At 40.4% G+C, this 14389-nt stretch overlaps 1 protein-coding gene across 2 annotated transcripts in view; it reads left to right on the top strand.

Annotated features, from left to right (window-relative positions):
• Window positions 1–14389, top strand: part of LOC126199383 (transmembrane protein 131) — a 385780-nt gene that overhangs the window by 167536 nt on the left and 203855 nt on the right. For both annotated transcript variants that reach the window (XM_049936301.1, XM_049936300.1), the window contains exons 11-12: window positions 367–623; window positions 2214–2390. In XM_049936301.1, coding sequence (XP_049792258.1) covers window positions 367–623; window positions 2214–2390 — 434 coding nt within the window. The remainder of the gene's footprint in view (window positions 1–366; window positions 624–2213; window positions 2391–14389) is intronic.

Below are 14389 nucleotides of genomic sequence, written 5' to 3'. Positions count from 1 at the left end.
CATGGATGTTTGTGATGTCCTTAGGTTAGTTAGGTTTAACTAGTTCTAAGTTCTAGGGGACTAATGACCTCAGCAGTTGAGTCCCATAGTGCTCAGAGCCATTTTTTTTTTGATACTAAAGTAATAGTAATGCATCCAATTCCACATATGAGAGATAAAATTTAAACTTTTACAGCTGTAACACCTCCTGTGTGTGTGTGTGTTTTTCCTGTTTGGGTGTCTGAAGTTTTTGAATATCTCTCTCTCTCTCTCTCTCTCTCTCTCTCTCTCTCTCTCTCTCTCTACCCTCCCCCTTTTTTCCCCCTCCCCTCTTCCATATTCTGTATTATTGTCATTGAAGTTACATGTGGTCTGTTGCATTTACAGGGAAAGCTGCATTTGAAGGCAAAGATTACAATGGAAAAATAATTATTAGAAGTAAACAGAATCAACATCAGCTCATAACACCCTACATGTCACAAGTTCTTGAAGGGGGCTTGGACTTCAATTCATCTGTTACACAATACTGCTCTGACATAGGTGGAAACAGCAGTGCTCGAAATTTTACTGTAAAAAACACATTCAAGATACCTATAGCTTTAATTAATGTTACCCTTCATAAGGAAGCAAGAGCTTACTTTATGGTAAGCAAAATTGTGCTATCATAGTATGCTTGAGATATTTGATTAACAGTAAGTGTTATTTTCTTTAATTTTTTTTAACGTAATTCCTTATTTTTACTCTCTCTCTCTCTCTCTCTCTCTCTCTCTCTCTCTCTCTCTCTCTCTCTCTCTAATGCACCATTGTTGAATTGCAACTGACAGAGGTTTAAGATAGTGATAAAAGCTTTGTGCATTGGTGTTCATCTTATTCTTCTTCTCATTCAAATCCTACACCAAAGGAAACATTTTTTTTTCTTCAGTAGTTTTTTGAAGTTATGTGTATCTTAGAAGTTTACAAAATGGGAAAAATATGGTGAGGAGATTGAAAGCGGAAAAATATGGTGAGGAGATTTAAAGCTATGTTAGATGTGCAGTCCAAAAATAATTATTGGAGAGTTTGAATGAAGGGGAGGGAATAGAAAGGAAGAAGTATAGTTAAAAAATTTTCCAGAAGGCTGCATTTATCTATTTACTTACCTTATGAAAATGGATTTGCCTGTGCTTACGCTCGTGCGCTCGCACACTTGTGCGTGTGCTCGTGCACGCACTTGTGTAAGCATACACGCATGCTTTTGTGTGCGTGATGAAGTAATAGCAACACTAGGGCAAAGATCTAATAGCTCTAAATTTGTTTTAAAATCTAAAAATAAGTTCACAAGAGATGATTGATAGAAGGGACAAATCAAAGCTTACAATTGGGATAGATTTTAACCAATTAAAGAAAGAATAGAAATGAAACGGAGTGAAAAATTGAGGCCCAATTTAAGGCCGTATTTTGTTTGAGTTTGTTTGTATTGTAGTTGATTTGCCACGAGTCCTTTCTTTGTTTCCCTCTGTGGTAGTTTCAGTACACCACATGTGGCATCATAATACCAGATGTACATTCATTTTTATATTTTATATCGTTTTATTATGTAGACTGTTCACAAATTGTTAAGATTGTATTTTAACAGTGATTTTTGTAAACTGAATTTGTATTAGAATAAAAGCCCCAATCCTTCGACATACACCACCACTCGTGGCCACTGGCTTAGCTTAGTAGTCATTGCAGGCGTGTTTTAGCTTCAGTGTATGTTTTGACATGTACCGGTGTTCATGTGTGGACACTACATTGTATACTGCCATGTTTATATGTTTTGTGGCCCGTATCTTCCGTGCACATCTGGTTGTAATGCGCAACTTATGTAAGTGGTCTGTTCTCTGCCTTTGGTCAGGTTTGGAATTTTGTTAAGCTTTCATTGCTATGTATCATAACAACCAGTGCATTTTATTCTTGAGGATGATTTAATAAAGGATGAGCCATCTGAAACTGGTCATCATTAAGTAAATAAAATTTCCTATGCAACTTAAAACGGTTCCTCTAACAGTTATTGTAAAATTAGGGATAGTAGACTTCACTTGCTGTTCGTACAGATTGTTCATGATCTTACAGGCAGAGACATGTAACTCACTGGTATTGAGTATTTCATATTCTTTTTTCATCTTTTAGTTTCATTTTTCTGCTTTGCTTTTAATATTTTTATCTCCAAGGATAGGAACACTGAAATAGTGATGTAATTTTGCTCTTTACAGGTACAGAATTTCACACCAACTGTGATAATTCCAGATAAGACAACTGTGCTTTTTCAGTTGTCCTTGAAGCAACACATTGTACCACCAGATTTGAAGCTGGAAACTTATTTATATTTACACACAAATGTTTCAGTAGTAACAGTGCCATTACTTTATTATAATGGGAAGCTAGAAAAGGTAATAACTCATGCATTTCTTATTTTTCATACGTTTGTTGTGAATATATGTGTAAAACATTGGTTTAATTTTCTAGTATCTATTAATTTTCTAGTTATTTTAATTGTGTGCTAAAGGTCAGATATCTCCATTGTTTGCTACTAACTACCACCAAACAGTACCTCCAAGTCGCTTGCTTCATTTCTCGTACAGCGCAGATCACAGTCACATGTACCTCACTGTTCGATTTTCCAGGAAATTGGTCTTTTCTTATACACATTGGAACCAAAATTATCTAAGACAAATTATCCACATTTTCAACAGTATGAAAAGAATGTACATAGTATAAATGATAATTGTTTATAACTTACCACAGTGGTGTAGAGGAAATTGAGATGAACAATTTGATACAGGTCATTTGTGATCCTCAAGTTGAGAAACTATCACAAATTGCCCCACAAAAAACACCTAACCTTCAGTGCTTGCACAGTACTCAAGATTTTCAGTATTCTCCCACTCCCTGTGTACAAAGTATTAGTGCATAGAAAAAAAGAGACCTCTTTTGTAGGAACTTTAACATAGTTTTTCATTTTATACTTGGATAAGTATTCATTAAAGGCCATTGTTTTCGGGTTATTCAAGAGAAATGTACAAATGTGACTTTCAAACGCACCCCCACTCCTACACTCAATCCCCACCGGTTAGGATTTTTAGTATGTTGTTCATGGCACTTTCTCATATCATTGTACAAAAATTTATGGCTACATGAATTGTTTATCATATTTGACCTTTTTTGATCTTTATTGTCTGGTTATATTATTATTATTATTGTTATTATTATTATTTATTATTATTAATCCATTATGTGCCAGCTTAGTTCTGAACTTACAAATCATAAAAATCACATTTGTATAAATTTTACATCACAATTTTGTGAATTTTAATGGCTTAAAATTAAGTTTTAAATCATTTTGTTTGTCTGGTCTTCGTACTACAAAACTGCTGTGTTTGCATGGGTTGAGTTAAGAGCAAATTGTAAGCATAATTAGTTTATGCATAATGTTTCCAATATACTCATGGAAAAGTTAAAATTAATAATGTTTAACAGAACAACCAACTAAGCTGGTGGCATAATAGCCTAGTCAGTAAAGACCAAAAATGGTAAAATACGGGAAGTAATTCTTGTAGTCCAAGTTTTTGTTCTCGACTTGATAGACCTCAGGCATCCTGTATCAAATTGTTCATCTTGACTTCCTCTACAGCACTGTAATACAATGTAAACAATTATTGTTCACCACTTGTGTAGTTACTCACCATGTAAAGGAGTTGTGGAATGCAAGACAGGCACAATGAAGAAGATGCTGCATATCACTCAAATATTGGACTAAGTCCATCATCAAACAGAGACAACAAAATTCACCCACATTCACACAAACGCAACTCTCATACATGACCACTGTCATCCCCGGGCACTATGACCCGACTGCTACTGCGACTGAGGTGAGCAGTGAACTTTGCTGTGGTAAGTAGTGGGGGGTACAGAGGAGGTGGGGGGCTAAGGAGGGGTACTAGGGTAGGGTTAGGAGGAAGATGTTAGTGTTGCCTGTGGGAATGGCCATGGGCATATTGGTGACAGGATAGTGAGTTCCTGGATGCTCCATAGGGAAGCTGTGTGGATCGAGGGGGGAGGGAGAGAAGGGGAAATGACTGCAGTGGAACTTCGATTTTTATGTTCTCCGATTTTACATTTTTCACGATTCTACATCATAAAGTAATAGCCCCTGTGAAAAAACAATAAGACCAATGCTAAAAATTCTCTTTTTATTTTTCTTCTTAGTAAGATTTACTCGATTCTGTGTTCTTACTCACCATCTCGTTTGACTTCGTCCCGTTTTCTTCCTATTGATATTAGATGTGACTGAAGGAGTTATAAGTGACACAAAAGACAGACGGTTCACAATGTGGGTGATGGTGGAGTTAAGAGAATATTTCAGGCTATTGTGGAGACAGGAGACATGAGAGTGGAAATGCTGACATAATCGACAATCGGCGTTGCCAACACAACTTGCAATGTCTAACTTCATTGCACAATGATGATCGGTTGAATATGTTTTACATACTTTTTGCAGGAACTGATGTAATCATGATATGATGGAGCTGTGAAGGCTATTAGGAATGACGCTATCGATTTGTCGATAGCTATAACCTCAAGTTGATTTTTATGGACCTGTTAGTGATAGGAGAATCTCAGTTGTAGCAAGAACTCTTTGGGGATTATGTTTGTGATTGTGCAACATGTGAAGGACATGGAAGAATATGAATGTCATTGCTCATCATTTAATTTGCAACAACAGGGTGTATACGACCCGGGACAACCGGGAGATCTGGGAAAGACCCGGGAATTTTTTCATCCGGGAGAAAACCAGGAAAAACCTGGGAATTTTTTAGAATTCTGGGAAGTTTTCATTGTTTTAGTTTTCAGTTAATTTTTTGTAATTTTGACTGGTAAGAACCGATACTCTAACAATGTCTATTTCTGTATCCCGCTACTGTAGAATAATACTGCAGCAACAAAACATGAATGTGAGACTAAAACTTAAATTGCAAAGGAAGTGCGCCACTTAAATACACACAAAGCTTATACAAGAGTCTGCCAACAGCAAAATGTGTGAAAGGCGTTAGGAAGACTATGGAATGCTCCTTAACAACAAATTACCTCCTATGAGCGTGACGTCACAATTGTTTACATTAGATTCATTTAAGCAGTTATGAGCGGGCTCATGCGCATGCGCAGTTAAGTCGCGTATGAGTAGTACCTTCTCCCGCTTCTGGCTACAGAAAGCAGCAAATCGGGGTGTCTGAACTATGCGGAAATTTCTTGGGGGTGGGGGGCAATTTCATGTTCTTGAGGAGAAAAACCTTCTTTCACAAAGCGCCTAGCATCTAGCACACGTTGGTTTATCGATAGTTTAGATGATTTTGAAACGCATCCCTATTGGTTTTTGAACACATTCCAAGTTGATTTCTGAATGAATTAGAAGTTGATATTTGAATGCGTGCATAGTGTACATGAAGTCTCTGCCAGAGGAATCCATCTAGAAATAACCTTTCTTGCTGACAGGAGGGGACAGGGCTATACGAGCGGAGGGGAATAAAGCTGAATGGGTGAATGTCAATCGCCGTTTGTTTATGTGATTGACTGGGTTTGCGAATGACTAGCATTGTTATAATTACCAGCGAAATCCAGGATTCAGACTACCAGAGTGGAAATAAACTACTAACAGGAATAACAGGTATGAAAGATTACGTGCATCCAAGAAAATGAGCGAGGTGGCGCAGTGGTTAGCACACTGGACTCGCATTCGGGAGGACGATGGTTCAATCCTGCGTCCGGCCATCCTGATTTAGGTTTTCCGTGATTTCCCTAGATCACTTCAGGCTAATGCCGGGATGGTTCCTTTGAAAGGGCACGGCCGCCTTCCTTCCCCATCCTTCCCTAATCCGAGCTTGTGCTCCGTCTCTAATGACCTCGTTGTCGAAGGGACATTAAACACCAATATCCTCCTCCTCCATCCTCCAAGAAAATGAAATTCTGATAGAAAATTTTTGGCCAGACCGCTACACTAGTAACGGCCAGTTGTACAGACCCCGGTAACAGCCGCCTAAGATTATTCTGAGAGTAGCGCGGAAAATGCGTAGTACAAACACGTAATAATGCCTAACTGGAGAATAATCGCGCTGGATAACTAAATCGGTGAGTCTGTCAGGGTTAGTAGAGTTAACCGGAGAACGAGTTTTGTCAGTGGTAGGAATAGTTACAGAATTAGTGATGAGAAGATTGTTTGTTAGAATGAGGAAGGAGAAGAAATGGGGACATCACACAAATTATGGAAGAATATGACGATTCCAAATTTATACAAAAATTTCCTAGTACTACTTTTCGATCTCGTGCTTGAGAAACTGGAGCATATGAATGAAATGTGTCCTACCAACCGATCCCTTCTTCTTGTCAAGTTGTGGCACAAACTCCTCTTCTCCCCAATCCTATTCAATACCTCCTCATTAGTTATGTGATCTACCCATCTAATCTTCAGCATTCTTCTGTAGCACCACATTTCAAAAGCTTCTATTCTCTTCTTGTCCAAACTATTTATCGTCCATGTTTCACTTCCATACATGGCTACACTCGATACAAATACTTTCAGAAACGACTTCCTGACACTTAAATCTATACTTGATGTTAACAGATTTCTCTTCTTCAGAAACGCTTTCCTTGCCATTGCCAGTCTACATTTTATATCCTCTCTACTTTGACCATCGTGAGTTATTTAAGTGTGTCATTTCCTAATCTAATTCCCTCAGCATCACCCGACTTAATTCGACAACATTCCATTATCCTCGTTTTGCTTTTGTTGATGTTCATCTTGGGTACTATTTGTTTTAATGGCTTTTTCAGTATTAGACAACGATATTTCGATTTTTCATGTAGCTAAACGTTTGATGAATTTTGATGGGGTAATAGATTCTTACGCATAAAGGAAAGCACGCCATGTAAAGCTGTAGCAAGATTAGACAGAAAAAATCCTAGGAGCTAAGGACTGAATAAATGTGTACTGTTTTGCTTGTCTCTTGTCCATACTGGTTTTATGTATCCTGTATTTAATTTTATGTCACAGAAAACAGTAAGTTATTAGGTAATAGGCAATAAAGAGTCCAAATTTGCTGAAGAATTATTGTTCTTCCAGTTACAAATAATCCCATCCAGTATTAATTGTGAGGTTTTTTTTTTTTTTTAAAAAAAAAAAGAGGGGCAGGATGTCAAACGGGGGTGACTCGAAGCAGGAGAGGCACCACAGGACGTTTTAATTTCCGCTATCCTGAATATAGTTTGATGGCATCAACTACAAAATATACAAATTTGAATTCCACAGTGTGAAATACAGTGACGTGCGGTAGAAGTATGCTGTGTGAAGAGGCGTGGCACTGCACTTTGGCACACTTAAGACCGAATAACACTTCTTACATTTCCTCGAAGTTATATGTTTTATAAACCAGACTCTTCGGAAAGATGTGCGCTAATAAATGAATATAATTTTGAAAATACTTTTTTTTTTTTTAATTTTTGTCATCCTATATCGTAGATCTGGGGTTGCTGTGCAGAGCAGTCTGAGTTATAGTGGGGGTGGGGGGAGGGGGGTGGGGGTAGGAGGTAGTCTCCACGTGATCTGTGCCTACATTTAGTGATTTTGCTGTTTCCTCTTTGTTTACTGCTCTCACGTCAAATGAAAAACAAGTGATTTCTGAGGTGGGAGCTATCAAGTGAATACACATACATTCACACAATTATGGAGGGCTAAAATACGTTATTAGTTTCAGGTTTTATTTTATTTCCACCTTTCTGACAGTCAAGCATTAATCATCTTGCAGAACAATGAAGTTATTTTTGTCGTTTTGCTAAAGAAATTCGACTTTTATTTATCTTTTCCACTGAGGCAGCCAATTTATTTGAAACAAAGTGTTTAATTCCACACTGTTTGCTAGTTTCAACTATTCGCTGCATTTCAAGTGCACATTTTCATGTTCTAGCATGTATGGCATTATGCCATAATAAAGAACCAAACATGAGATAATACAGTACTGGTACTCCAAGAAAATTTACATCCTGAAAACTACACTGAAAAGTTTAACATCAGGTCGAGGCCTACTTCGTTGGGAGTCTGGATATACAAATGTGCACTTTAAGGCGAATTATTCATTTCAGTATGGTTCACGAAATTCCGACGCTCTTGGAATATCCTCTGATCTCTTGCTTCTTTTATGAAATAATTTTAGATCTTTTAATGTTTTACACATAGGAACATATGAGCTTTCTACGTCATTGTAGCTGCGCAAGCATGGTGACTCGCTCTCTCTGGCAACTGCTGGAACAAATCTATTTCTCAGAAATCAGACCGCGAGAAAATATTGCGAATTGTGGTTTGAAAAGCATTATTTTCTAAGTAAATTTCCTTTTACACAAGATGAACTATGTGTGAGAATGTACAATGAATTTCTTAAATCACAGAGCATTTGACTCTCATTTAAAAGTTAACTCTTTGATGACAAGCCATTCAGAAGAATTTCAAGCCCAGAAGATCAGAGATTTATGTCGGTATTAAAAATTTTACTGGCACATTTGTGTGACGTATATTAAAGTGTAAAACACGCAAAAAATATCAACATTATATGTGAAAGCTTAGCTTCTATTGTAGCTTATTAATCTTACATCTACATCTACATCCATACTCCGCAAGCCACCTGACGGTGTGTGGCGGAGGGTACCCTGAAATAAATGATGACTAACTGACAACCTCAGCTGCTGACAGGTGTTGTTGTTATACCTCGATGTGGACAGCTGAAAATGTGTGCCCCGACCGGGACTCGAACCCGGGATCTCCTGCTTACATGGCAGACGCTCTATCCATCTGAGCCACCGAGGACACAGATGAATAGCGCGACTGCAGGGACTTATCCCTTGCACGCTTCCCGTGAGACTCACATTCCCAACTGTCCACAATTCTACATAGTTGGGAATGTGAGTCTCACGGGAAGCGTGCAAGGGATAAGTCCCTGCAGTCGCGCTATTCATCTGTGTCCTCGGTGGCTCAGATGGATAGAGCGTCTGCCATGTAAGCAGGAGATCCCGGGTTCGAGTCCCGGTCGGGGCACACATTTTCAGCTGTCCACATCGAGGTATAACAACAACACCTGTCAGCAGCTGAGGTTGTCAGTTAGTCATCATTTATTTCAGGGAAAAAAGCTGCACGGTCATCAACAATAACTGTTCTTTCGAGAACAAGTTACTGTCTTTGTATATATGGAGGGTACCCTGATTACCTCTATCGGTTCTCCCTTCTATTCCAGTCTCGTATTATTCGTGGAAAGAAGGATTGTTCGTATGTTTCTGTGTGGGCTCTAATCTCTCTGATTTTATCCTCATGGTCTCTTCGCGAGATATTCATAGGAGAGAGCAATATACTGCTTCCAGAATGAGATTTTCACTCTGCAGCAGAGTGTGCGCTGATATGAAACATCCTGGCAGATTAAAACTGTGTGCCCGACCGAGACTCGAACTCGGGACCTTTGCCTTTCGTGGGCAAGTGCTCTACCAACTGAGCTACCGAAGCACGACTCACGGCCAGTACTCACAGCTTTACTTCTGCCAGTACCTCGTCTCCTACCTTCCAAACTTTACAGAAGCTCTCCTGTAAAGCTTGGAAGGTAGGAGACGAGGTACTGGCAGAAGTAAAGCTGTGAGTACCGGCCGTAAGTCATGCTTTGGTAGCTCAGTTGGTAGAGCAGTTGCCCGCGAAAGGCAAAGGTCCCGAGTTCGAGTCTCGGTCGGGCACACAGTTTTAATCTGCCAGGAAGTTTCAATATACTGCTTGACTCTTCGGTGAAGGTATGTTCTCAAAACTTTAACAAAAGCCCGTACCAAGCTACTGAGCGTCTCTCCTGCAGAGTCTTCCACTGGAGTTTATCTATCATCTCCGTAATGCTTTCGCAATTACTAAATGATCCTGTAACGAAGCGCGCTGCTCTCCGTTAGATCTTCTCTATCTCTTCTATCAACCCTATCTGGTACGGATCCCACACTGCTGAGCAGTATTCAAGCAGTGGGTGAACAAGCGTACTGTAACCTACTTCCTTTGTTTATGGATTGCATTTCCTTAGGATTCTTCCAATGAATCTCAGTCTGGCATCTGCTTTACCGACGATCAACTTTATATGATCATTGCATTTTAAATCACTCCTAATGCGTGCTCCCAGATAATTTATGGAATTAACTGCTTTCAGTTGCTGACCTGCTATTTTGTTGCTAAATGATAAGGGATCTATCTTTCTATGTATCGCAGCACATTACACTTGTCTACATTGAGATTCAATTGCCATTCCCTGCACCATGCGTCAATTCGCTGCAGATCCTCCTGCATTTCAGTACAATTTTCCATTGTTACAACCTCTCGATACACCACAGCATCATCTGCAAAAAGCCTCAGTGAACTTCTGATGTCATCCACAAGGTCATTTATGTATGTTGTGGATAGCAACAGTCCTATGATGCTCCCCTGCGGCACACCTGAAATCACTCTTATTTCGGAAGACTTCTCTCCATTGAGAATGACATGCTGCGTTCTGTTTTTTAGGAACTCTTCAATCCAATCACACAATTGGTCAGATAGTCCATATGCTCTTACTTTGTTCATTAAACGACTGTGGGGAACTGTATCGAACGCCTTGCGGAAGTCAAGAAACACGGCATCTACCTGTGAACCTGTCTCTATGGCCCTCTGAGTCTTGTGGACGAATAGCATGAGCTGGGTTTCACACGACTGTCTTTTTCGAAAGCCATGCTGATTCGTACAGAGTAGATTTCTAGTCTCCAGAAAAGTCATTATACTCGAACATAATACGTGTTTCAAAATTCTACAACTGATCAACGTTAGAGATATAGGTCTATAGTTCTGCACATCTGTTCAACGTCCCTTCTTGAAAATGGGGATGACCTGTGCCCTTTTCCAATCCTTTGGAACGCTACGCTCTTCTAGAGACCTATGGTACACCGCTGCAAGAAGGGCGGCAAGTTCCTTCTCGTACTCTGTGTAAAATCGAACTGGTATCCCATCAGGTCCAGCAGCCTTTCCTCTTTTGAGCGGTTTTAATTGTTTCTCTATCCCTCTGTCGTCTATTTCGATATCTACCATTTTGTCATCTGCGCGACAATCTAGAGAAGGAACTACAATGCAGTCTTCCTCTGTGAAACAGCTTTGGAAAAAGACATTTAGTATTTCGGCCTTTAGTCTGTCATCCTCTGTTTCGGTACCATTTTGGTCACAGAGTGGTTGGACATTTTGTTTTGATCCACCTACCGCTTTGACATAAGACCAAAATTTCTTACGATTTTCTGCCAAGTCAGTACATAGAAATTTACTTTTGAATTCATTGAACGCCTCTCGCATAGCCCTCCTCACACTACATTTCGCTTTGCGTAATTTTTGTTTGTCCGCAAGGCTTTGGCTATGTTTATGTTTGCTGTTAAGTTCCCTTTGCTTCCGCAGCAGTTTTCTAACTCGGTTGTTGTACCACGGTGGCTCTTTTCCATCTCTTACGATCTTGCTTGGCGCATACTCATCTAACGCATATTGTACGATGGTTTTGAACTTTGTCCACTGATCCTCAACACTATCTGTACTTGAGACAAAACTTTTGTGTTGAGCCGTCAGGTACTCTGTAATCTGCTTTTTGTCACTTTTGCTAAACAGAAAAATCTTCCTACCTTTTTTAATATTTCTATTTACGGCTGAAATCATCGATGCCGTAACCGATTTATGATCGCTGATTCCCTGTTCTGCGTTAACTGTTTCAAATAGTTCGCGTCTGTTTGTCACCAGAAGGTCTAATATGTTATCGCCACGAGTCGGTTCTCTGTTTAACTGCTCAAGGTAGTTTTCAGATAAAGCACTTTAAAAAATTTCACCGGATTCTTTGTCCCTGCCACCTGTTATGAACGTTTGAGTCTCCCAGTCTATATCCGGCAAATTAAAATCTCCACCCAGAACTATAACATGGTGGGGAAATCTACTCGAAATATTTTCCAAATTATCCTTCAGGTGCTCAGCCACAACAGCTGCTGAGCCAGGGGGCCTATGAGACATCCAATTACCATGTCTGAGCCTGCTTTAACCATGATCTTCACCCAAATCATTTCAAATTTCGGATCTCCGTCAATTTCCTTCGATACTATTGCACTTCTTATCGCTATAAACACGTCTCCCCCTTCACTGTCCAGCCTGTCTCTGCGGTATACATTCCAATCTGAGTTTAAGATTTCATTACTGTTTACGTCTGGTTTCAGCCAACTTTCTGTCCCTAGTACTATATGGGCATTGTGACCGTTTATTAATGAGAGCAGTTCTAGGACCTTTCTATAGATGCTCCAGATGCTCCTGCAGTTTACTATTAGCACATTAATATTGTTATTCCCTGTTGCATTTTGCCTACTCCTACCTTGCCGCGTTTCAGGAGGCGTCTTGTCGGGCCTAGGGAGGGAATTCTATAACCTAAAAAAAAACCCCATGTGCACTCCACACGTACTCCACTACCCTTGTAGCCGTTTCCGGCTTGTAGTGCACGCCTGACCTATTCAGGGGGACCCTACATTTCTCCACCTGATAGCGGAGGTCAAGAAATTTGCACCCAATTGGTTGTGGGAACGATACTACAAATAGTTAGCTCTGATTCCACCCCGCGAGCGAGGCTTTCCACCTTCACCAATTCCGCCAACCGCCTGTACGAACTGAGGATGACCTCTGAACCCAGACGGCAGGAGTCATTGGTGCCGACATGAGCAACAATTTGCAGTCGGGTGCACCCAGTGCTCTCTATCGCCGCCGGCAGGGCCTCCTCCACATCTCGGATGAGACCCCCCAGCAAGCAGACAGAGTGAACACTGGCCTTCTTCCCCGACCTTTCCGCTATTTCCCTAAGGGGCTCCATCACCCGCCTAACGTTGGAGCTCCCAATAACTAATAAACCCCTCCCCCCCGTGTGCCTGCTCGGACCTTGCTGAAGGAGCAGCCACATGTCCACTCACAGGCAGAGTGGGCGATGCCACACGGCAAGCCTCCCCATTGACCCTCCGCCTCGTGCGCCACGAACGCCACTGAACCCGTCACTCCCCTTGGGGAGAGGGTGGCCCAACCGCGCCCGGTACCCACGAAGATGTCTCGACAGCAGGGACAGTGGATGAAGCATGTAACACCTGGGGTGTACCATGCGACGCACCAGACTCCCCACTGCCGCTACACTCCGAGGCAGCAGCCTGAAGACGGCTGACTGCGGCCATCAACACGGTCAGCTGTTCACGAACAGTGGCCAGCTCCTCCTGCGTCCGTACACAGCAGTCACACATCCTATCCATCCTAAGGATTAGAGACAAATATTACATATGAAAGCTTTGTTTCCTTGTAGCAACACTACGTATATTAATTTAAACCATTAACTTTTCCTGTTCGTGTGTTTGCGCTACTTAACAGTGATGTTGCTATTGACTGACTACATCATGTGTCCTATGCTCTGAATATCCGCTGTTATCGGCTAGTGAGATCACGTGACACGAGCTATGACTGGCTTATAAAAACGCATCACAATCTTGATTTCAGTGCTTCGGAAAGTAACATACGGTTTTCGGTGGAATGCGAATTTATACTTTCGTAATACTTTTGCAGCGTACATGTTGCTGCACATCAATGAACATTCCAAAACATATTTTTTTTCCCGTGTGTTATAAAGTGCCGGGAAATTATTAGTCGCTGTATAAAACCATAATCATTCAAATGACTGACAAATTTTACAGTTCTGAGGGGAAAAAGTGTGTTTTCACCCAGGAGAAAGTATATTTTTAACTGGGAGATCCGGGAAAAATCCGGGAATTTTTTTTCCTTGTCCACGTATACACCCTGAACAATTTAAGCTGTTCTCTTAGGTTCCTACCTAACAACACACTCGGAAATCTCCACATATTCAGAAATAAACAGCAAAGTATTTTTGAAAAGGAACAATACAAATTTTATTGCTTCTCATTTCACTCACATGAATGTAATCTGCCCTCTAGGTTTCTGCATAACCATACACTCAGAAATCACCACACATTCGGAAATAAACAGGCAAATATTTATTTCATCCTTCGTTCTCTAAGCAGACAGAAATGTTTATCAACAATGAACACTGCAGAACATATTGTATTATGATCATAACGAACGTGATAACAAACCATGACAATAACATTATGCTACAGCTTACTCATCTGAATTTTGTATTGTGCATTAATTATCATAAGACCTCTTGAACCCTTACATTGTTGGTGCTTTATTAACTGACGTTTAATGATAAGTATGACATATTTGTGATATGGTACTTTCAATGCACCGTTGCTTTGAAATAGCATACTTTGCTCACACATCACACACTACAAAGAAAAT

This window comes from Schistocerca nitens, chromosome 8, assembly GCF_023898315.1.
Source record: "Schistocerca nitens isolate TAMUIC-IGC-003100 chromosome 8, iqSchNite1.1, whole genome shotgun sequence".
Taxonomy (NCBI): Eukaryota; Metazoa; Arthropoda; class Insecta; order Orthoptera; family Acrididae; genus Schistocerca; species Schistocerca nitens.
Note: the sequence above shows the minus strand (reverse complement) of the source record. Positions and strands in the feature narration are given on the sequence as shown.